We start from the raw sequence: 24,418 nt of genomic DNA on the forward strand, positions 1-24,418 counted from the left end.
TACTGGAGTGCCTCAGGGCTCAGTGCTGGGACCGCTTCTCTTCTTAATCTACATGTCATCACTAGGATCTGTCATTCAGAAACATGGTTTATCCCATCACTGCTATCATCTAGCTACTGGAGTACCTCAGGGCTCAGTGCTGGGACCACTTCTCTTCTCCATCTACATGTCATCGCTAGGATATGTCATTCAGAAACATGGTTTATCCCATCACTGTTATCATCTAGCTACTGGAGTGCCTCAGGGCTCAGTGCTGGGACCGCTTCTCTTCTTCATCTACATGTCATCGCTAGGATCTGTCATTCAGAAACATGGTTTATCCCATCACTGTTATCATCTAGCTACTGGAGTGCCTCAGGGCTCAGTGCTGGGACCACTTCTCTTCTCCATCTACATGTCATCGCTAGGATATGTCATTCAGAAACATGACTTTTCCGATCAGTGCTATCATCTAGCTACTGGAGTGCCTCAGGGCTCAGTGCTGGGACCACTTCTCTTCTTCATCTACATGTCATCGCTAGGATCTGTCATTCAGAAACATGGTTTTTCCCATCACTGCTATCATCTAGCTACTGGAGTGCCTCAGGGCTCAGTGCTGGGACCACTTCTCTTCTCCATCTACATGTCATCGCTAGGATATGTCATTCAGAAACATGACTTTTCCGATCAGTGCTATCATCTAGCTACTGGAGTGCCTCAGGGCTCAGTGCTGGGACCACTTCTCTTCTTCATCTACATGTCATCGCTAGGATATGTCATTCAGAAACATGGTTTATCCCATCACTGTTATCATCTAGCTACTGGAGTGCCTCAGGGCTCAGTGCTGGGACCACTTCTCTTCTCCATCTACATGTCATCACTAGGATCTGTCATTCAGAAACATGGTTTATCCCATCACTGCTATCATCTAGCTACTGGAGTACCTCAGGGCTCAGTGCTGGGACCACTTCTCTTCTCCATCTACATGTCATCGCTAGGATCTGTCATTCAGAAACATGGTTTATCCCATCACTGCTATCATCTAGCTACTGGAGTGCCTCAGGGCTCAGTGCTGGGACCGCTTCTCTTCTACATCTACATGTCATCGCTAGGATCTGTCATTCAGAAACATGGTTTATCCCATCACTGCTATCATCTAGCTACTGGAGTACCTCAGGGCTCAGTGCTGGGACCACTTCTCTTCTCCATCTACATGTCATCGCTAGGATATGTCATTCAGAAACATGGCTTTTCCTATCAGTGCTATCATCTAACTACTGGAGTGCCTCAGGGCTCAGTGCTGGGACCACTTCTCTTCTCCATCTACATGTCATCACTAGGATATGTCATTCAGAAACATGGCTTTTCCTATCACTGCTACACTGATGACACACAACCTCTCATTCCAGCCAGATGATCCGACGGTAGCTGCGAACATCTCAGCCTGCCTGACAGACATTTCCTGCTGGATGAAGGACCATCACATTCAACTCAACCTAGCTAAGACAGAACTGATTGTCTTATCGACCAGCCCAACACTTCATCACAACTTCTCCATTCAGCTGGGTTTGTCCAAGCTCTTGTTCTATCCAGACTGGACAATTGTAATGCTTTCTCCTTCCAGCATCACTGTCAAACCTCTGCAACTGATCCAGATCAGCAAGAGTGTCTTTATCGCATGTCACTCCTCTCATCATAAAATTGCACTGGTTGCCAATTACTGCTCGCATCAAATTCAAGGCATTGATGTTTGTAGATCAATGATGTTTGCATTGAGGCCTGTAGATCAACCACTGGCTCTGCACCCCTAAACCTAAACTTACAACTGCAGACATATGTCTCCGGAAGCTTGTGGTGCATTCGTCTTGTGGTGAGAGGCACAGAATCACTTTAAAGAGGCACAGAATCACTTTCACAGACCTTCACCTGGACTGTTCCCTGCTGGTGAAGACCTGCTGAACTCAACCTGAGCTGCTGAGTCTTTAACCATATTCAAGAAACGGCTGAAGACGCATCTTTATCATCAACACTTGATCCATTAATACTAACACTTACTATTCCATTTCTATTCTATCTATTAAAAAACTTGCCATGTGTTATGTCCTGGACTAACTGAGACTGGTCACAGCACTTACATATTATTGGCCTTTTGTTGGTTTTACTAGTTCTACTCATTTGTAAGTCGCTTTGGATAAAAGCACGCCCTGACATTTTTAGGTAAATTCAACGATACATTCTAGCATTAAAATTACTAGCAAATGGTATTTTGGTATACGAATAGCAGCAACGCTTGTGTGAATGCTAGTCAAACTCATTGGTCAGTTTAAGGTGTTTTGTATGTGAAAGTCTCTTTTGTTTGGTGTGACGCACCTGTAGGGGCGCAGATGATGGTGTTTTGCCCCTCAGCAGCGTCCGCCAGCTCCTTCTGATAGTCCCTCAGCTTACGCTCGCCTGAACGCACGTATTCACCTGCAAGGAGGGTCAAAGGTCAGCAAACACAAGAGCGCTGAGGTGAAGGTCACATGATGTCGGGCTGTGTACCTGTGAACCCGCTGGGTGTCTCTGTGACAGTCATGTTGTTGGCGCTCATCAGCATCTCTTCACTCTCATTCTCCTCTCTGAACTCAAAACTCACTGTCGTCACGGTTTCTGTCGTCATGGAATCCGCCTCGCCGTCTGATCCGCAGCCCATTGCGGCCGTACTGCCTCCATCTGCAAGACATTCATCATCTTCATCATTATCTTCATCATCATCATGAGACAGAATGAACTGATATTGCTGGATTGTCCCATGAGTAATCGGAAAGATATTACAATATAATAATGGAAGATGATCATATTGTTGATGGGGGATATGAAGAATGGATGTGATTATGAATGAGTGGTTGATCACTGATGGATGTAAAAATGGAAGAAAGAATGGAGAAAGGGATGAACTGACAAAAGGATAGATGGACAGATGGATGGATAATAAGACAGACAGACAGACAGACAGACAGATAGATAGAGAGATAGATAGATAGATAGATAGACAGATAGATAGATGGATAGATAGACAGAGAGATAGATACACTATATTGTCAAAAGTATTGGGACACCCCTCCAAATCACTGAATTCAGGTGTTTCAAACACTTCCATGGCCACAGTTGTATAAATCAAGCACTAGGCATGCAGACGCTTCTGCAATCATCTGTGAAAGAATACGTCGCTCTCAGGAGCTCAGTGAACTCAAGCGTGGGACTGGGATAGGTTGCCACCTGTGCAATAAGTCCATTCGTGAAATTTCCTCACTATTAAATATTCCACGGTCAACTGTTAGTAGTATTATAACAAAGTGGAAGCAATTAGGAACAACTGCAACTCAGCCACAAAGTGGAAGGCCACGTAAAATCCCGGAGCGGGGTATACAGTACGCAGAAGTTGCCAACTTTCTGCAGAGTCAACAGCTACAGACCTCCAAACTTCAGGTGGCCTTCAGATTAGCTCAAGAACAGTGCGTAGAGCTTCATGGAATGGGTTTCCATGGCCGAGCAGCTGCATCCAAGTGCAATGTAAAGCGTCAGATGCAGTGGGGTAAAAGGGGGGTTAGGGGGGGTGGAGGGGGGGTTAGGGTGTGGGGTTGTTTGGTGGATGGGGGGGTTAGGGTGTGGGGTTGTTTGGTGGAGGGGGGGGTTAGGGTGTGGGGTTGTTTGGTGGATGGGGGGGTTAGGGTGTGGGGTTGTTTTTCAAGGGTTGGGCTTGGCTCCTTAGTTCCAGTGAAAGGAACTCGTAATGCTTCAGCATCCCAAGACATTTTGGACAATTTCATGCTCTCAACTTTGTGGGAACAGTTTGGGGATGTTCCTGTTCCAACATGACCCCATAAACCCATGCACCTCAACCCCATAAAACACCTTTGGGATGAATTAAGCGGAGACTGGGAGCCAGGCCTTCTCGTCTAACATCAGTGCCTGACCTCACAGATGCGCTTCTAGAAGATTGGCCAAAAATTCCCATAAACACACTGAAGAGCTGAAACTGTTATAGCCGCCAACTCCACATTAAACCCTACGGATTAAGATTGGGATGTCATTAACGTTCGTGTGCATGTAAAGGCAGGCGTACCAACACTTTTGGGAATATAGTGTAGATAGATCATAAATGAATGAACAAATGAAAGAAAGATAAAACGAGTGTCTGGATATGTCAGTATTACTGGACTCCAGCAGGTCCAGGGCCTGATAGCAGCTGCAGGCGTCCAGCGCCATCTTCAGCACCTTAAACCAGTTTGATCTGTCCGAGCGCAGGAGAGTGTCCACCAGTTTCTCACTGGCAGCGATATGACCTTTCTGGCTATCCACCTGTAACACACACACACACACACACAGAATGAGAGGAACGTTCATACACTACCAGTCAAACGTTCTGGATCGGTACGATTTTTAATGTTTTTAAAAGAAGTCTCTTCTGCTCACCAAGGCTGCATTTATTTGATTAAAAATACAACAACAAAAACAGTAATATTGTTAAATATTATGACAATTTAAAATAACTGTTTTCTATTTTAATATATTTTAAAGTGTAATTTATTCCTGTGATCAAAGCTGAATTTTCAGCATCATTACTCCAGTCTTCAGTGTCACATGATCCTTCAGAAATCACTCTAATATGATGATTTGATGCTCAAAAAACATTCATTATTATCAATGTTGAAAACAGTTGTGTACAATTTTTTTTCAGGATTATTATTATTATTAATGTTGAAAACAGTTGTGTACAATTTTTTTTCAGGATTATTATTATTATTAATGTTGAAAACAGTTGTGTACAATTTTTTTTCAGGATTATTATTATTATTATTAATGTTGAAAACAGTTGTGTACAATTTTTTTTTCAGGATTATTTGATGAATAGAAAGTTCAAAAGAACCGCATTTATTTGGAATAAATTAGTTTATTTGAGCATCTCAAATATAATCAGTTTTTTGAGCATCAAATCATCATATTATAAGGATTTCTGAAGGATCATGTGACACTGAAGACTGGAGTAAATTCAGCTTTGATCACAGGAATAAATTACACTTTACTATATATTCACATAGAAAACAGTTATTTTAAATTGTAATAATATTTCACAATATTACAGTTTTTTAGTATTTTGAATCAAATAAATGCAGCCTTGGTGAGCAGAAGAGACTTCTTTTAAAAACATAAAAATCTTACCGATCCCAAACGTTTGACTGGTAGTGTATATAGTGTACTTCCCACAACCCAAGCACAGCAGGCCGAGACTCACCGCTTTGATCTCTTCACACTCTCTGGGCTTGAGACAGTCGTTCATGTGCGTGAGCAGCTCGCTGGGCTTTATGAGCTTCGTGATCGATGGTTCGATTCTCTCCAGAAGCTTTCGGTGCTCAGTCAGTTCCTCTAACTCACCGAAGTCCCAATCCTTAATAGCCTTGTGCAGACCGGTATATTCTACAGCATCACACACAGCGATTTCACAGTGATGCCATAGAAGAACCATTTTTTGGTTCCTCAAAGAACCTTTCAATGGTCAGTTCTTAAAAAGAACCATTTTTTCTTAGTGTGGAGAACATTTTGAAAATCTAAAGAACCTTTTCCACAAACATTCCACTGATTTTAAAGTCCCCCTGTGGTGAAAATGGTGTTTTTAATATGCTTTAAGACAAACCATGTGTAAATTCATAAGTCGACACCATTGCTGAGTATTTCCTCCTTAAAACTGCAGTGAACCAAAGACAGTCTCAAAAACACGCTTTGAAATCACTGGTGTTTCTGACGTCACAAACTACCTTGTAACCAATCAGATCAACGTGTGATCGTCAACCAGTGGATCTCTGAGCTGAGTGAGTGAGTGGAGGCGGGGCTCATTTGCATATTTATAGAACCGCGCATACTAAATGAGGCAAGGGTGTCGAGTTACATTCAAGATATTTTAAGGCATGAAGACATTTTTACAAGGAAAATTTTTTTAAATATGTCATTTTGGTGATTAAAAATGAGTTTTAAGGGATCAAATTATTGACTACAGGAGGACTTTAAACGGAACATCTATTTACACTTTATTTCTATTTGAGCTAGGCGAAATTACAAAAGAAACCTGTCTGATAACAGTGGTGTGGAGAGTTAGATTTTGACGTGTCCGACCCTAGTTCGAATCCGTCATTCATCGTAAATCAGTTCGGAGTTAGCATTTATTTTAAATACAAATTAAAAAAATTGTCAAAAAGTGGAAATAAGGTGCCTAACTGGTATTTAATACTGGGAATAAACTGTTTAACAGGTAGGTTTAGGGGAGGTAATGTCAATGTCCCAATAAAGCATTTGAATAAATATAATCATATACACTGAATATGTTGTTATTGCATACTGTTTTATAATGTACTACAACACAATGAGGTGCAAATAGTATCTGCCACTATTTGCACTAAGTATAAAAAGAATCTAACAACTATTTTTACAGATTGCAAAATAAAATAGTGCCACTTTCACTTAGTGTAGATAATAGCATCTATCGCCTGCTCCTGTAATTACTGATCTCACCTGAGGCGAACAGGGTGTCCAGAAAGGCCTGAAACCAGCCCTCTTCCTCTAGAAAACACATCCGGTCCAGCAACATCTGGGCCGCGGCGGTCACAGACGTCTCCTCGGCAGAGAGAATCCTCTCCACCACCTCTGTGCAGAATAGAATGCAATAGAATTACACAGAATGGAATTGCCCAGTCATTTTAAATTAAACTAAAATCGTACAAACCATTAAGAAAAAAAGTCCCACTCACCATATAGAGTGAATCAGGGTTATTATCGTTAACTAAAAACTACTGAAATAAAATTAATTATATATATATATTAGTTAAGCTAGATGAAAATTAGAAATGTTGTCTTGGAAATAAACTATATACAATAAAATAAAGCACTAAAATTATTAACTGGAAAAAAACTAAACAGAAATATTTACAAAAAAACCCCCAAAAATTAATAAAAGTACTAAAAATTAAATTAATTAACATGAAAACTTAAAATCTAAAAATAAAAACTACCTAAAAAATATCAATAAAACTATAATAAAAATAAAACAACACTGGTGTGGTACAATATTTATAGTATTTGTTTATGTAGGATTCCTACATTACTAAAAAAATTAAATTAGGCTACTAAATATAGTACTAAAAATATTCAAAAAATATATATCTGGAACATTCATTAAATTAATTTTTATTCAAAATCTGCAAGGCAGTGCTATTGTCTGTGAAAAAGTTTAGAAAAAACAGTGTTAATAAATAAATAATTAAATTAATCTAAATTTATAAAAGAAAAAATATCTATATTTACATTTTAATTTATAATATTTTGGGGTCCTTTTTATCACCACCAATAAGTTACAACAATCATATAGGACATAAAAGTCTTTTATTTATTAAAAGTCCTGCAGCCACTCTCTGATTATTTAATACACATTATTAAACAATACAAATATATTTCTGAGATAGAATATACAATATCTAAAAAGACTCTAATCAAATATCAACTGAGGGATATTTTGACTATGATAACAAGTTTCTGCAGGTTGTATGGAAATGATTACCTGCTGCTATTCGTTCATTAACTCACCTTTGTCAAAGTGCGTCGTCATGAAGGTTTTGATGAGTGAAGGTCGTAAAATCTTCGCGATATAATCGCTCAAGCGCCGCAAATTCTCCTTTTCCAGCTCGTACATTTTTGCGGCGGACAGTCACAGGACTGATAATGATGAAGACTGCTTATGATTATAAGTCCTGACTGAGCCTGAGCTCACGACATCTGATACAGAAACAAAAGCGAAACCAACAAGGAACAGCGTCTCGTCAGCCGTCTCAACATCCAGTGAGCTGTCTATAAAGGCGTGTTCAAAACGCCTACGATGCCCCAAACTGCTCTCTTGTTAGTCAGCTCACGAGGATTTAACACACGGCCAACACTCCTCACTGTGTCAGTTCCTGAGTGCTGCGAAAACCACAACAACAACTGAGAATTTCAGCGAAAATGAAATCAAAAGTGTCCCTTGGACGAGTAAATCCACAAAATCCTTAAAGGGGATCTCCCAAAATAATTTCACCTCAAAGGCTGAAGACTACTTTGGAAAACATGTCTGATAATAAATAATAATATTGAGGTAACAAATATAGAAGTGTGGTGTGGAGAAGAATTAATTCCACAGTATGAAGCTATGGTTCCTACATAAAAACATGTCTTAAAATAAACATAGTTAAACTGTATAACTGATATAAAAAGCACAGAATTTTACTTTTTAATCACAGTTTACAGTCCTATCATAGGCGAAAATCGCGAGGGTGGTGGTCAGTGGTGTAGTCTAGTTTTTTATAGTGAGTATACTGTAATATACTGTAATAAAAAATGGTGTTATTGTTTTGGCAAGTTTAGGCTACTCTTTAAATTAAAACATGTATGAAAACTTGTGTGATATTCCCTTAAAATAACGTTTTAATAGATTTTATTATTATTATTATTATTATTATTTTAAAATTCATTTTTACTTCTTTTTAATTTATTTGAGTTAGACCGAACTTTTATTTTGGTGGGTTGTAGACATTTGAGTTTCTGTGTGTTTTAATAAAGTATTATTATTATTAGGCCTACTTGAAGTATACTCTACTGTGCAATAGTAATATATTTCTGTTATAATTTCTTCAAGTTATACCGAACTTTTATTTTGACAGGTTGTCGTAAAGACATTACAGTTTCTGTGTTTGTATATGAAACGAATGAATGACTTTTATCAAATGAAATGGTGAAATTCTCGTGAAGTGACTCTCATAGCAGCTCTGCGATGAAGTGCACATGTAGTAGCTCATGTCTCAATACAGTGAAACGCTGAAAACACCACGAGCGTGATCACGCGTGCTTCAGTGTGTGTGTGTGTGTGTAGTGGAGCACACATTGAGCGCTCATTCATTCCCAGAGACGCGTAGAACAATTGCAGTCTCTTTTAACTTTAATATTCACAGACACTGGTCCATATCATATCCCTACTTTTGATTTATTCATTCAAAAATAGCCAAATTCGGTGACGTTCTGCTTAGCAAGCTCCATTTGTGACTGGATTCCGCGATTCGGTGTCGCTTCGCAAACACAGACGGGGTGAATTTATGAATGAAAGTGAAAGTTCTGACACAAAACGAAGTTGTTACGCATCCTCACGATTTTTTAAGTGGGTATACGGAAATCCTTGGCCTTTTCTAGTGGGTATACGGCGTATACCTGCGTATCACGTAGACTACACCACTGGTGGTGGTGGTTGGGGGGCTATTTTATTTTTAGTTATATTTAATATAACTACATAAACTTTTGTTGATCACATCTTGTTTTTAGCGATAATTCAATAGCCTGTAAAAAATATATATTTTAAGATGCTAATACCGCATACCTTGACGTCACTTTCCCGCACGCGGGAACACACTCCCTCAGCCGGACTGAGCTATGGGACTGAGTGGCAAAAAATCTGTTGCGTTACTGGATTTAATGGGGGAAACTGCGAAAACGCGAGTAAAACAAACGATTATCAGTTTAAACTATAGTGTTCCTTACAACTCACCAGATATATTGACATGATATTGGATATTGACATGCAGCGTGTTTCCTGACATTTATGTGACTGATTTTGACACCAAAGAAATAAAGCAAATTTGCCTGTGAACGCTTTATATCAATACAACATAGTTAGGTCTAAATCCAGGTGATCACTAAATATCAATGTTATATCATCATGTCGTCCAGCAATAAAACTTGTATAGTTTTTTTGTCTGTTTATTTAAAAACATTAAATTATGCAGATTATAGGATAACAAATATTTAATTGATGAGTTGTAAATACAATATGTAACTGCAATGTATAGCTAGGTTAAGCTTTTACCCCAAAATTCAGCATATTGACACAAAATGATAGCAGCAAATCCACCTTTCTCTGCCTGGAAACCAGTTGTTTCTGTCAATTGCAGCGATCCATTTGCTTCTCTGTTCTGTAGCTTTCAGCAGTCTGTAAAAAATATACCTCAGATTTCTTGTCACATCTAGTTGTACAGTCAATCTCAAATCTAAGCCTTGTCTGTGAAACCTTCATAACTATGTGATAAGCAATAAATAAACAAAATAAATTAATTAATTTGGCTATTTGAGGCAACAGTTTTGACAGCAATTAAATTTCAAACAAACCGGCTCCCAACTCTACCAAAGACTATCAATGCCTGATACTGTAGTCAAGATATTAAAGCATTACCTGGAAGACACAGGATTCATCACTCTGCTGTATCCCAACTGGTAAAAACACAACACATCACAATCATGAGCAGGTCACAAAATTGATGAACTAATGCTGCAATTCAAAAAGAAAGACAAACCGATTCAGACGCTGGATTGTACATCTATTAAATGCATTTATTGATTGTTGGCTGACATGATGGACAGCTATTGTAAAGAAGGCTCGTTGTGTGTTCAGTAGATATGATCAGTGAATTATATCTCCAGGGTGTCACCATAGTCCCACAAGCACATAGTATGCGTAACGAAGGCATGGAGGCGCACGTCACCTGTTCCCTGAGTTTAAAGAAGACACAATTCTCAAAGTTCAGTGGGACTGAATAACAAATGATCAACAGTGGTTCTCAACCAGTGAGTCTGGTCCCAAAAACAGACGTCTGGTCTGTTCAAAAGCAGAAAATGCAACTAACCATATCACCAAGTCCAGTTAGCATTGCTAATACATTTTCTTATATATTTTGCTCAGTTGGTCAAAGGCCATGTGTCTTCTGAAACTAAATCTGGGACCTGAACCAAACAAGTGGAGAACCACTAGTCTAGATAGTAACCCTAATGTATTTGCTGCTACAAAGGGTTAGAGTAGAGGCTAAGGGAACAAGGGTTACCATCCAGACATGACTGTTGTTGGGTAGTGGCACAGTAAGTAAGCACCAGATTCGAGGAAGAGGATCACTGCAACTATAAACAACATGAACAATAATAATGACACTGGAAATGACAAAAAAAAAAAAAACGTCTGAATTTTTCTTAAGCATCTGTTCCCAGCAGAAATCTTTAAATGAGATTATAAAAACCTCTAGACTGGCTAAGCGATTCAGATAAGCATTATACAAGTAAGAAAAAGTCTGTTTTAGTTCTAGCTAGCAATGTTGGTCACCGGCTCTTGTGGCCCGTCTCCGTCCGTGTTTCTTTTCTCCAAGTTTTCTGCAACTCCTCTTGTGTCCGACTGGTCTTTTCGAGGGATAGAATCTCGCTCCTGTTGGACGTGAGAACTTGCGTAAGGACTCGGCCTCGCCTCTGGTAGGAATTCCTCAAGATCTTGCAGTATAGTTTCAAGCAGTCTTGTGTCCGAAGGTGGGGCTGGTGACATCGAAGCCATTGGGAAGGGGTCGGGCACAAACTCTTCGTGGTTACTGGCATCTGCATTTCGGGAGCAGTCGGAACTACTGCGGTCGACTACGTCCACCACATAGTCGTCCAGGTTTAGTGTGCGTTCAGTGGTTGGATCAGTGCGGACTACGGGACTCGAGGACTCGGATTGAGGATTTGAGGAGGTACAACTCAAGTTGTGGATCATATCTTGCCCAGGAGTCCCGTCCCTCGGCTCAACATCTGCAGCGGTTTGGTCTATAATATCCATGACACGGTCCAGACAGTCGATGGTGCGGTCACTGTCGCTGTCAATCGTGATTACAGTGGGTGAACGGAGTTCCCTCTTTCGCTTTCGGTGCCTCCTCTTCCTCCGCTGGTGCCAATGCGGTTCGGGCGCCCTTCGCTCATAGATGATCTCCACACTGGGAGATCGTTCCCTACTGCGCCGGCGCCGCTTTTCCTTGGTTGCAGTTCCATCCTCGTGCAGCCGCTGGGCCGCTCGCTCCAAGTGCCGGGTTTTGTACTTGCGTTTCCCACTTGGTTTGTCCAGGCAGGACCTTTCGGATTGCGAGTCGGCGCTGCTGCTACTGATCGCTCGCTTGCGGCGTTTACGACAGCGCTGTGACTCTCTGGGATGGCGGGAACTAAGGAACGAGTCCAAGTCGGGAGACCTGCTTTTCATTTCCCTGATTCTCCTCTTCCTGGAGTAGGAAGGAGACTGTGAGAGTTTCTCTCGCACGTGGCACGAATGCTCTTGGCTCGTGTTGTTTAGAGAGGTGGAGCAGTCGCTAGCGTTTGACCCAGAGACAGGGCTGTCACTCCAAATAGACACCACGGGACTCTGACCGGACCAACTTGGAGGCGAACGTGTTTGGGTTGGCGAGCAATCTGGGGTCTTGGCGTGCCATGATTGTTCTAAACTCTTGGCTTTTTCTTTACTGACTGAGCGTCTCCCATGCACTTTGAGCTCAGTGTCATCTCGATTCTGCCGTAAATCTGAACCATCGTTGGACGGGTGAGCGCGGCAGGACAAGTAATCGGTCTCTCTTTCTCTGCTGTGTGAGTCCGAGTGTGTCCGCTGGGGACTGCATGAGGGAGCAAGGCCTGGGGATAAACTGGGAATACGCAGGTTCATATGGGACTGTGAAGGGAGCTCCATTTGGGATGTCTCCGATTTCGTTACTGTGGTTGTCGTCTCCTTATCGGCTGCCACCTGCTCCTCTTCAGACGAATCCGAGGAGAGCTGGACAAGCTCTGGGGTCCGTTCGGCCATCGGCTTCACGTATCCCACAATCAGGCACTCTTCCTCTTCGTTATCTTCCCCCCGTCCAGCTGACACGCTGCTACTTGCCGCAGGGCCAGTCATGTCAGGGCCGCCGAAAGGCGGGGCTGTGCTTGAACTTGGCTCCGCCCCCTCATCCTGTGATTGGCTAGAAGAGGGAAAGAGGGTTGAATAGGAGGGACCAGGCGTCTCGTCATCCCACGCTGACTGACTCAGCAAACTTTCCGTTCCACTTGCATTGGCAACGGATGCAAGGTGTTCCTGGACAGCAGAGGGATTCTCTGTCACATTGTCCTCACTGTCATTACCATCATCATCATCCTGTGAGAAAAAACAATGCAACCATTAAGAATGAACCTCATAAACTTGCATGAACAGAACCAAAACCACAATAACACCCTTCTGCTGTTCTCTGACATTATCTGCTTACAATAAACAGAAACAGTGCCAGAACACCTCATAGGGGACGATTTCAAGAGTTAAATTATGCTCCTTACACACAGCTATCATATGACTTACTATATAGAGATATATAGACATACTCAATACTGATATAGACATACTGACATTTATGAATTTGGTGAACAACCTTTTCCAAAGTGAATTGTAGCGCAATGAAAGCATACATTATATTAGTTTGTGTATTCCCTTAGAATCTAACTTATGGTGATACAAACACATACTCTACCAGTGGAAGAAAAGACCGTTATGGTTGGGGATATTTGGTCATATCTGGAGTTTGACACCACTCGGTCACTGCATTTAGGGTCAATCCATCTCTAGTGGTCCAACCGAGGTTTAATTTTTTACCTCTATTTATTGGTATTGCAAAACCACTAGTTTTTTATTTGTATTTAAGGCGGCTGTCTTTGTGTGATGGCTCACAACAAATTTAGGGTCATATGAACGTTTACGGAAACCTCAATATTTCCTCGAACAAAAACTGATCTATAGAGCACATTACAAGTACATATATAAATGTTTTGCACATTCTTGTTGCTTAAACAATAATTCGTTCCAAGACTAGGACCCCTTGGAAGTTTACTTAAATTAAGAAGAAAGCAAAATGCAAATTTTCAGCTAAGATTTATGCCAACAGTGACAGTTCAAAAATAAGATAAAGAACTTTGTGTTTTTAATTTAAAGTTTGTATGTCTGCAAATTGTTGATTTCTTTCCATATTTTGGTCTTTAATTATGTATTTTATGGTGAAATTACTGCATCTTCGTGTTTATTTTGACGACAAACAATGTACACTCACTTTATTTCTATGAATGCGAGCACAGCAATAATATACTTGACGTTGACGTGTAAATGAACGGCCAGAACGCATTTAAAGTTTCGATGCCGGGGGGGGGGGGGGCGCGAGACCCCGGGGAACATGCTTTTTCAGGAAGTGGGTTTTTTTGCACCGAACAAGAGCACACAGCACAGAGCAGGAGATATGAAGTGCAGATAACAAACACCATGGAAAAATATTTAACAGGGATGAAAAGAAAGGCGGAGAGAGACGGAGATAATGAGACAAACGTAAGTCTCCCGAAAGCTAAGACGAGGAAATATGACGAAGCGTATGTTGCGCTTGGCTTCACTATGACTACGGTGGGAGACGAAGAAAGACCGGTATGTTTACTGTGTCTAAAAATGTTGGCAGCGGACAACATGAAGCCAAATAAATTAAGGCGTCACTTAAAGACATTACACCCCAATCACGCTGATAAGCCTCTTGAGTTTTTTTCAGCGAAAACGTGCCGATTATTGCCAACAATCGTCTCGCTTTGTGAATGCTACTTCAGTAAACCAGCGAGCACTGTTAGCATCATATAAGGTGGCGTACCAAATTGCTCAGTGCAAAAAACCCACTCCATAGCAGAGGAGCTGATACTGCCTGCAGCATTAGACATGGTCTCTGTCATGCTGGATGACGCAAGTGCTGCAAAAATAAAAACTATCCCTCTGTCCAATGACACTGTTGCCAGGCGTATAAATGACATTGCTAACGATCTTAAAGAACAGCTGGTAGATAAACTCAAAGACAAACGTTTTGCCTTACAGTTCGATGAAGCAACTGACAGCAACTAAGACTGTTTGTTTATCGCTTATGTGCGCTTTGACGTTACAAACTCCCTGTGTGAGGATCTACTTTTTTGTAAATATGTCAGAGCCAGAGCCACAGCTGAAGAGCTATACAAAATGCTGGACTGCTTCCTAACTGAGAATGGGCTAAAGTGGGAGAACTGCATTGGTGTTTGCAGTGCACAGACCATGGCAGGGATGAGAAAAGGACTTCGGGCACTCATCAAGAAGGCCTCACCTAATGCTGAGTGGACACACTGCGTAATACACAGAGAAGCACTGGCATCAAGGCACCTTTCCTCTGAATTAAGTGAGGTTATGACTGACATTGTAGGTGTAGTCAATTTTATAAAGACCAGACCACTAAAAACAAGAGTCTTCTCTGGTATCTGTGAGGAGATGGGAGCTGGACATCAAGCTGTGCTGTTTCACAGTGAAGCAAGGTGGCTGTCACGAGGAAAAGTCTTGTCCCGAGTTTTTGAGCTCAGAGAGCAGATAAGAATGTTTTTGGAGCAGGAGCATAAGTATGACCTCACAGAAAAATTTAGTGATGACTGATGAGAACTTCCTGGCAAAACTTGCCTACATGAGTGACATATTTGGAAAGCTAAATGAACTAAATCTACAGCTTCAAGGGAAAGATAAACACCTGCCTCAGGTCACAGACAAGATCAGCTCTTTCACTCGAAAGCTTACGACTTGAAGGAAATACTGATTCATTCGAGAACCTGCATGAATTTGTTGACACTACTGACTATGATGCCACCTCAGGGCTCCAGACTGCGACCATTTTTCCTGCCGGTGCGACCAAATATTTATTTAGGTCGCGCTGGCGTGACCACAACGTTGCCGAGCAGCGAATCCAAACAAAATGAAAGCGGAACGAAAATGCGCTACTCCTTTATGCTTCACGGACCGTTTATTAGTTCGGACCAATAATAGACAGCGCAGCGCCCCGAACTTGCCAGTCGCGGGCCGATCTCGATCACGCGACACTGTTAGCTACTAGGAGATCCAGACTCTGGAGATCCAGTCAAGAAATCCATTGAATTCGCCTCATAATTAATAACATAATCGCTGCGAGATCCAGTGAGAAACATTCTGATTCGGCGCAGAGTTCTCTGTTATAAACCACAGATATCAGATCACACAGCGCTGACGTGGAAACCAGGAGAAACACTTATAGAAGTCTTTCAGTCCACAAATCAGCAACATTCACCATGGATTTAATGTAGTAACTGTAACCATAATGTGACAGAAACAGTCAAACGCTTACGAGTTACTGTTACTCATCTTTTTACAGCACTTCAAAACTATCATATATAAATGTTATTTTTAATGTGATGACCAACACATTTTTTGTTCATCCTTCAAAAATTGTCTTATTTAAACACTTATTTAAAAATAATAAAATAAATAAATTACCATTGTAAACAGTAGGATGCTTATTGGCTATTTTCACTCCCTAATATAATTTTTTTCACTCGGTTTGCTTTTTAATTAATATTAAGACATTATGAATGATAATAATTAAAGTTAATTTCATCTACACCCTAAATTAAGCTTAGTGCTTTATTGTCAGCCCCAGTGCCACCAGATATTTTTCTGTAGAACTCAGTGTCTGCGGTGCCGCTGCCCTCAGATGTTAGTCTGGAGCCTGTGAACTTGAAATAAAACTGCACATTAAGTCTATTAATTATTAAATAATTTGTCAGTATTACAGTTATTTTGGGGGAAATTTGAATAATTGCATTGCAAGCTGATTTAAGGTGTGCTCCTAAATTTTCTGCTTGCGCTCCTAAAATTTTCAGTCAGGGGCTCCAGCACTCCTAGTAAAAAACGTTAGTCTGGAGCCCTGCACCTCAGTGATTCCATATATTAAGGAGCATATTTCATCACTGATGGGATTCTTTAAAAAGTACTTCCCTGAAAACAGTTCCCAATATGACTGGGTGAGAGATCCTTTCAATGCACCAGCTCCAACTGGTTTCAGCTCTGCAGAGGAGGACCAGTTCATTGATATGTCGTCTGACTCCACATTGAGACTGAGGTTCACATCACAGACACTGAGTGAATTCTGGCTGAGTGTAGAGAGGCAGTATCCACTCTTAGGGCATAGGGCCATGGGCATTCTTCTTCCTTTTGCAACATCGTATCTTTGTGCGACTGGCTTTTCTGCTGTTGCTGCACTGAAGACCAAGTACAGGTCCCAGTTAAACATTGAGCAGGAGCTAAGAGTTGCAGTATCATGCTTCAAACCCCGCTTCGAAAAGCTGTGCACTGCAAAACGTGCTCATTGTGGCCATTAATCCTGACTTCCTCATTTTGATAAAAAAAAAATCAGCACAAATTGTTTTATTCATTTTTGTTTTATAGGTCAAAGTGTTTTATATATATTGTGCTCCTGAGTTAATGTTGCTGATCAATTTGAATTTATTATTATTTATTGATTATATTTCATTTTATTTTCACAAATTGTTTTATTCATTTTTGTTTTATAGGTCAAAGCGTTTTATATATTGTGTTCCTGAGTTAATGTTGCTGATCAGTTTGAATTTATTATTATTTACTGATTATATTTAATTTTATTTTTCAGTATCAAAAGGTCAAAAAAATGTTTACACTTTAAAGGCAGGGTATGGGGTTTGCAAAACGGCCGGCAGATTTTGAAAATACACAACTCAAATGGTCCTACCTTCTTTCCTCCAACGCTGGCCCTGACTCCACCCATTCATGTGGAGGGAGGGGGATGGGGGAGGGGGGGATGGTACGACCGTTTGATTGACGAACTTACTGTCCAATGATTCTAGGTGGTCTTGGAAATGATTGGCTGGAGTTTTTCGAGTCCTGCCCGTTCCACAGATGATTAAATTGCTTAATTTTCATTTCAGTGCTTCTAACTCAGTGGCTGTAAGTGGGTTAGGAATAGGATTTCAAGTGATTTTGAAAAAATGGACAAAAAAGAGAATCACATACCCCACCTTTAAATAAGGATTGATTTTTTTTTTTTTTTCAGGCAAACTGATGCACTTTAAGTCTTTTCTGTTAGACTAAAAAACAATGTTAATAAAGTTATTCTTTGTTGTAAGTTGATCTATATTTCTTTCTTTTTTTGTTTTCTTTAATGTTAATAAGGATACAATGTTATGCAGAGGTGTATTTATAACAATTTTATAGACAAATTATACTATTTACAGTCGCGGCGGAGAGTTGGGGGGCGCAAAATGTTTACTTCTTCCTAGGAGGAGGGGGGGGCATAACAGAAAATAATTGAGAAGCACTGCCCTAAGTTAACAAGTAACAGCTAATGATTTTACGACGGAAACGAATCAATCAGAAAACGTACTTAAGCTGGACAATTACTTCCTTCTAGAGTTGCTGTCCAGCCAAAACAATCTTTGTTTCATTCATTTCCTATTATTATCACTGTAAAGCTGCTTTGAACCAATCTGTATTGTAAAAAGCGCTATATAAATGACGGTGACTTGACTTGACATGAGTGTGAATGCTCTAATGCTTTAACATTTTACATTTACAATAATTTAGCAGATACTTTTATCCAAAGCGACTTACAAATGAGGAGAGCAATATAAGCAGTTAAACTAACACTAGGACAACAATATGTAAATGCTGACCCTTCCCAGTTTGATGTAACGCAGTATATGTATTTTTTTTAAATAGATATAGAGTAGAAGAGAGGAGAAAAGACAGTGTTAGTATTAATAGATCAAGTGTTGCCGAAAAAGATGCATCTAACAGGGCCACTGAATAAAAAATATGCACCAATGATCATGTGTGAAGGGTGTGTTAGTCGTCACTAAATGTAATGTTGCCCAGAGATGTCTCACTCTCACCTCAGAGATGGCGATAACGGAAAGGTCCGAGCTGCTGCCCTCCTCGTAGCTGGGAGCGGGACAGTCGTAAATGGCCTGCTGGTCATACGTCTCCATGTTGAGGGTGGAGCGAGCGAAACTCACCAGCTCGTGCAGGAAGTGGTCAGTGCGCGCCAACAGGAAGGGGCGGAGCTCGTCCCGAATGGCCGAGTCCTCCATGTTATAGTTCATAATGCGCGAGATGATGATGTTCTGCACGATGTTCACCAGCGATCCGTGCGACCCGTACAACACCGTGAGCTCGCGTTGCAGCCAAGGCAAAAGTCGGCGCAAACATCCAGGGTTTTGTCGTAAGAACGACGCCGAAATATCCCTTTGCCGACCAGCGTCTCTCGCGTTACGCACACGTACGCCAGTTCTGTAAAGCGCACGCCGGAACGAGACAACATCCTGGTCCCGTAAGCGTCGCAGGCTCCGCCCCTCGCCCCGCCCTTGCCTGCGCGCCGTCAGTCGTAGCACCATTTGCTGCACGTCTTGGTTATCCGTTAGCCCCGCCGCGTCTGTGAGACTGCCGAACATGACTTCCTCCATTGGTGGTGAAGACGAAGGGACGGGTTGCGCTCTGTGGCTCCGCCTCTCTCTGCCTCGAAGGGCTCGGGGGCGTAGCACGCGCTGGGGCGCGTTGCTAGCGGTGGGGTTAGCCGCCACTCCATTCTCCATCGGCGGCACCACGAACTCCTTAAAATCTTTTTCCCCTTTGACTGAGTGGTATATGGAGTGGAACGGCTGCTTGCACAGCGGACACTCCGCTTTGTTTTTGGACCACTCGTGGATGCAGCGGAAACAGAACTGGTGCAGGCAGCGGTCCAGCGACGCCACGTTATTGAAGCCGTCGAGGCAGATGGGGCATTTGGAGTCTGGCGACGCGTTGGCCAACAAACGCTGAGAAGATTTGGCAACACTGTCTTTCTTCCTCACACGCAACTTCATCTTAGTGGGCGCCATCATCTACGGCACACACAAAGACATCAGCTCAGCGTACAATGCTTAGTTAGTTAGTTACATTGTATCCAATGCAACTTACAATGAGGAACATTACAAGCAATTTATTACACGAGTCAACAACATTTATATGGAGGCTTGTTTCCGCCACAGAGTGAAAAATAAGAAAGGTAATTGCGACTTTTTAATCTAACAATTGTGACTTTTTATCTCAGAATTACGTGATATAAAGTCGCAATTGCAGGTTATAAAGTCAAAATTGCGTGATATAAAGTCGCAAGTGCGTGTTATAAAGTCAGAATTATGAGATATAAACTCGCAATTGCGAGAAATATACTTGAAATTCTGACTTTTTTTCTCAGAATTGCATGTTTATATCTCGCAATTCTGACTTCATAATACGCAATTGGGAGATATAAAGTCAGAATTGTGTGATATAAACTATTCTGAGGTTAAAAAAAAAAGTACGTCTTTTTTTCCCCTTAGAATTGGACTTTATATCTCACAATTGTGAGTTTATATCTCACAATTCTGAGAAAAGATGTCAGAATTGCGAGATATAAACTCGCAATTATGTGTTATTAAGTCAGATTTGCGTGATATAAATTCAGAATTCTGACTTTATAAGATGCAATTGCGACTTTATTTCACGCAATTCTGACTTTATATCTCACAATTCTGACTTTATAACACACAATTGCGACTTTATTTCACGCAATTCTGACTTTATATCTCGCAATTCTGAGATAAAAAGTCGCAATTATCTTTTTAAATGTTTTATTCTGTGGCAGAAACAAGCTTCCATACATTTACGTGACATTTAGTTCCCACCTAAAAAATTAGGTGAAAGAAATATATAAATGAAGAACGCCAAAATATGAAATGCCATGGATGAATATTTACTGAGGAATCCACTGTTTTGTAGAGAGGGTCAAAATGCCAATTCTCACTAAATTACAAGAGGAAAGGATGGGATGTGGCAGCGGCACAATAATCATTTTACATCGATTATCTTGTTTTTATAATCGTTAGAAGGCACAATAAAAACTGAAAAATGAATTACGATTAATTGCACAGCCCTACGTCACGATTCGGTGCATACAGTCAGACGACAAATACAGTCAGTCACAGGCGATACACACTCCAAACCAGAAGGGGGCGCACACTGTTTGTACGTCAGAACGTAGGCTCACTATTGGCCAGCATCACACACATGACCAGCGTCGGCCAATAGTGAGCCTCCGTTCTGACGTACAACCCAGAAGCGCTGCGCTGTTACACTACATTAACTCACTCAGAAGAAAATGAATAGTTGAATAAAGTTGTTATTTTTGTTTGTTTTTTGCGCACAAATAGTATTCTGGTCACTTGATAAACTTAAGGTTGAGCCACTGTAGACACTTGGACTATTTTAACGATGTCTTTACTAACTTTCTGGGCTGGCAAGTTTCAATTACAGAGAAGCCTATGGAGGAGTGAGCCAGCTCTCAAATTTAATCGAAAATATCTTAATGTTCCGAAGATGAACGAAAGTCTTACGGGGTTGAAACAACATGAGGGAGAGTAATTACTGACAGAATTTTCATTTTTGGGTGAACTAACCCTTTAATACATTAAAGGAAGCTGTACTTTACTCAGGGGGACTAAATGCCACTCGGTAGAACAAACTGTAATGTCCACTACTGTCTGTTCAAAATACATGAAAAGAAACCTAGCATTGGGGTTTTGTTGCTTTTTCCTGTTGTACCAAACTTGTATCTAAATGTGACCCAAAAACCGAGGTATGTACCGAACTGTGACTTCTGTGTACGTTACACCCCTGTTATATATATATATATGACATTGATGGCATGTAATATGACATGTCTTCAACTATACAGTAAAAAATTACAACAAACTCCATGTAACGTTACACCAAAGACGTAAGGATTTTTTCTGTAATTATTACTTAATTGCTTCCCTAACATAACACTACCAGCAGCAAGTTTGGCATTAGCATGGTATATTTAAAGTACTTTGGGATACCATGTAAATACAATAGTATATGAATCTTGTAACCATTTAGTACTACACTTTACATCAAAACACCATGGTATCGCCATCTAATCATCACAATACCATGGTAGATTCACAGTACTTTTTAAGGGTTAATACGACATTTAGTGTACATAACATAACATACAACACATTAATAATAATAATAATTCAAACTAAGATAATTAAAATTGAATAAAAGAAGAAAACAGTGACGTCATCGAACACTGATATTATGTTCAAAATGACTTCAAAAATGTGACATATTTAAAAAAAAATAACCAGTTACATTGCTGTCGGTATTTTATCGAGGATCACTAGATATCTCTCTCTTGCCTTCAAAGCAACGATTATTAAACATCTTTATCGATAATAGACGGATACATAAGTGAAATCTGATTGAAAATAAAAACAAATATAGAGTTTTATGAAACAGACTCTCACCTGATCATCACCTCCTCATTACAAAGCCTCAAAAACACTGTAAATAATCCAAACCGCCCATAAACACAACTATATCACATCAGCGTGATATCCGTAATGATAAACACACAAAAGAAAAGAAAATGTACATTAAAAACCGATGGAAGTGAAGGAGTTTCGCACTGCTGTTGAGAAACAGAACACACAGCAGAGCCTCATCCGGCAGGCGTCACGCGCACGCGCGCCCCCAACGGACTGGAGCGGTACTGCACCTGCAGCGCGATCACGTGACTGCAAGCGCTTTCTTTCTTTTTTTTCTTTCTTTATTTCTTTGAAACAAATATATAAACTATAAATAAATAAATACATAAATATGGTTCTTGAATAGTAAATGCAGAAATTCGTCACATAAGAAAAAAAGACATGCTTTTATTAATCATAATTTTGGCTTAAAAAGTCGAAATAATGATAAACTAAGTCACATTTGTGAGATGAAAAGTCGAAATTATGACATACTAAGTCATAATTATGATATGAAAATCATAATTATACCTTAACAAGTCAAATGTATGGAATGAAAAATTCGGAATTATAAAATAAAAAGTCTAAATGACGTAAAAAGTCTAAATTATGACATTAAAACAATATGACATTATATATATATATATATATATATATATATATATATATATATATATATATATATATATATATATATATACGTAAGATATTTTACGTAATTTATTTTGCAGTTTGAACATAATACTTATTATGTCAGTGTTTTGCTGAATTTGTAGAAGGACTCTCTGGGAAAACTACTAAAAATGCCCTGGGTGAACCGGTAGTGGAATGAATGGTACTTCCGGTCGTGATGTCATGCTAACAAGCAGCTTTGAGTTTCTAAATGTAAAGATTAAAATAAACCATGCTCGTCAGTCGACGCTGTTTGGACAGAATATTCTCGATCGTGAGTATCAGAAAGTACAGCTACTCATGACATAAACCTACAGACGATTTGGGTATTTCAATAAATTATTGATGATAAATATAGTAGGCTAAATAGTAAATTAAGAATGGTAGTTGTTATAAAGTTACTTTACTACCATGACAAATAAGACACAGTATTCTGTTTCTATTATAGTTTTATTCATATTTTAAGGATTTTTGTCTCATATTTATATATTTTATATATTATTTCAGCTTTATTCCAGTGAACGAAAACGATAATGGATTTAGATTTAAAAAAATAACAAGACTATATACTAGGCGCGTAGCCAGTAATGGGCCAGGGCGGCACTGGCCCGCCCACATTACTCACTGGCCCGCCCAGGCAAGTTTGATCAAAATACATTTTTTGTTTATTTTTATTATTCAAATGTATTTAAGAAAATATGTTAATATAAACCTGAATTATTGTTGACTGGTGTGTGTGTGTTTAATTTGTTTTCCGAATAAAATGGAATTGTTGAAGCAAGTTGTAGAAAGCCTATGGTTGCTAGGGCGACAGAAGACTCTCTGAGCGGCGGGCTGGCGGCATTTAGCCATAGACTGTAAAAAAATAGCAATTAACATCGCCACAATAATGGCTAAACAAGTTTATTTAATGTTTTATTTAAAAAAAAAAAAAAAAAAAAAAAGAGTTGAGGAAGAAGACACGCCATTATTGTGGCGATGTTCAATTGCAGTTAGATCGGCGGGTAAACCCGCGTCAGGCTGACCGGGAGAGAGCACTGGCACTGCCGCAAGGGGAAGAGCGGTGGCCGCCATCAGCGCATTGACTTTGTATGTAATCTACTCGCGCAAATAATTAAATTCGCGTTTGGTGTGAACACGCCATAAGTTAGCCTTCTTGTGGCGGCCACCGCTCTCTCCCTGGCGGCAGTGCCAGTGCTCTCTCCCGGTCAGCCTGACGCGGGTTTACCCGCCGATCTAACTGCAATTGATGAACCACCTTCACAACCCAATCTGAAGGTATTTCCCTGCACTGTCAAGAATAGAAAATCAAGGAGCTTCTCAAAGTGGTATGGACATTTTTCTTGGTTGTAGTTTTTGTAGTTTTTTTCGCACAAAAGCTTATTTGCACCAGGCTGATTGCATTGTTGATTTAACAGAAATTAGGGAGTGTGTTGTTGCTATTTATTTCAAACCGTGCTCTGCTGAGAGTTTTCGTTATTTGAATTTCTTTTATTTTTAGCCTACTTTAGTTTATTTTCGGGTGAACTGTCTTTGCACTGCTGACTAACCTGAATAAAATAGACAGGTTATTGTCTATGCTGGTGGTTTGACCAGCCTTTATTGAGCTCTGTTGGTTGAACTTGATGACAGAACAGTGTTTTGTTATTGTCTTTGCCGAATATTGCAAAATAAAGGTGTAAATGTT

The 24,418-nt window shown here is 40.2% G+C and overlaps 2 protein-coding genes across 2 annotated transcripts in view; both read right to left on the reverse strand.

Moving 5' to 3' along the window:
- rigi (RNA sensor RIG-I) overlaps positions 1 to 7,835 on the reverse strand; it is a 25,301-nt gene extending 17,466 nt beyond the window's left edge. Inside the window, exons 1-6 of the mRNA XM_084099534.1 lie at positions 7,594 to 7,835; positions 6,526 to 6,657; positions 5,255 to 5,436; positions 4,176 to 4,320; positions 2,521 to 2,691; positions 2,350 to 2,448 (exon numbers count right to left, since the gene is read on the reverse strand). Coding sequence (XP_083955660.1) covers positions 2,350 to 2,448; positions 2,521 to 2,691; positions 4,176 to 4,320; positions 5,255 to 5,436; positions 6,526 to 6,657; positions 7,594 to 7,699 — 835 coding nt within the window. The 5' untranslated portion in view covers positions 7,700 to 7,835. The remainder of the gene's footprint in view (positions 1 to 2,349; positions 2,449 to 2,520; positions 2,692 to 4,175; positions 4,321 to 5,254; positions 5,437 to 6,525; positions 6,658 to 7,593) is intronic.
- A 1,962-nt stretch (positions 7,836 to 9,797) lies between these two features.
- Positions 9,798 to 22,281, reverse strand: toporsb (topoisomerase I binding, arginine/serine-rich b). Its single transcript, XM_084099848.1, has 3 exons — positions 22,060 to 22,281; positions 18,601 to 19,587; positions 9,798 to 12,991 (listed from the first exon to the last, which is right to left on the reverse strand). The coding sequence occupies exons 2-3, from the start codon at positions 19,585 to 19,587 to the stop codon at positions 11,153 to 11,155; spliced, it is 2,826 nt and encodes a 941-aa protein (XP_083955974.1). The 5' UTR covers positions 22,060 to 22,281; the 3' UTR covers positions 9,798 to 11,152.
- Between the last annotated feature and the right edge of the window lie 2,137 nt (positions 22,282 to 24,418).

This window comes from Abramis brama (assembly GCF_963993115.1).
Source record: "Abramis brama genome assembly, chromosome: 22".
NCBI lineage: Eukaryota > Metazoa > Chordata > Actinopteri > Cypriniformes > Leuciscidae > Abramis > Abramis brama.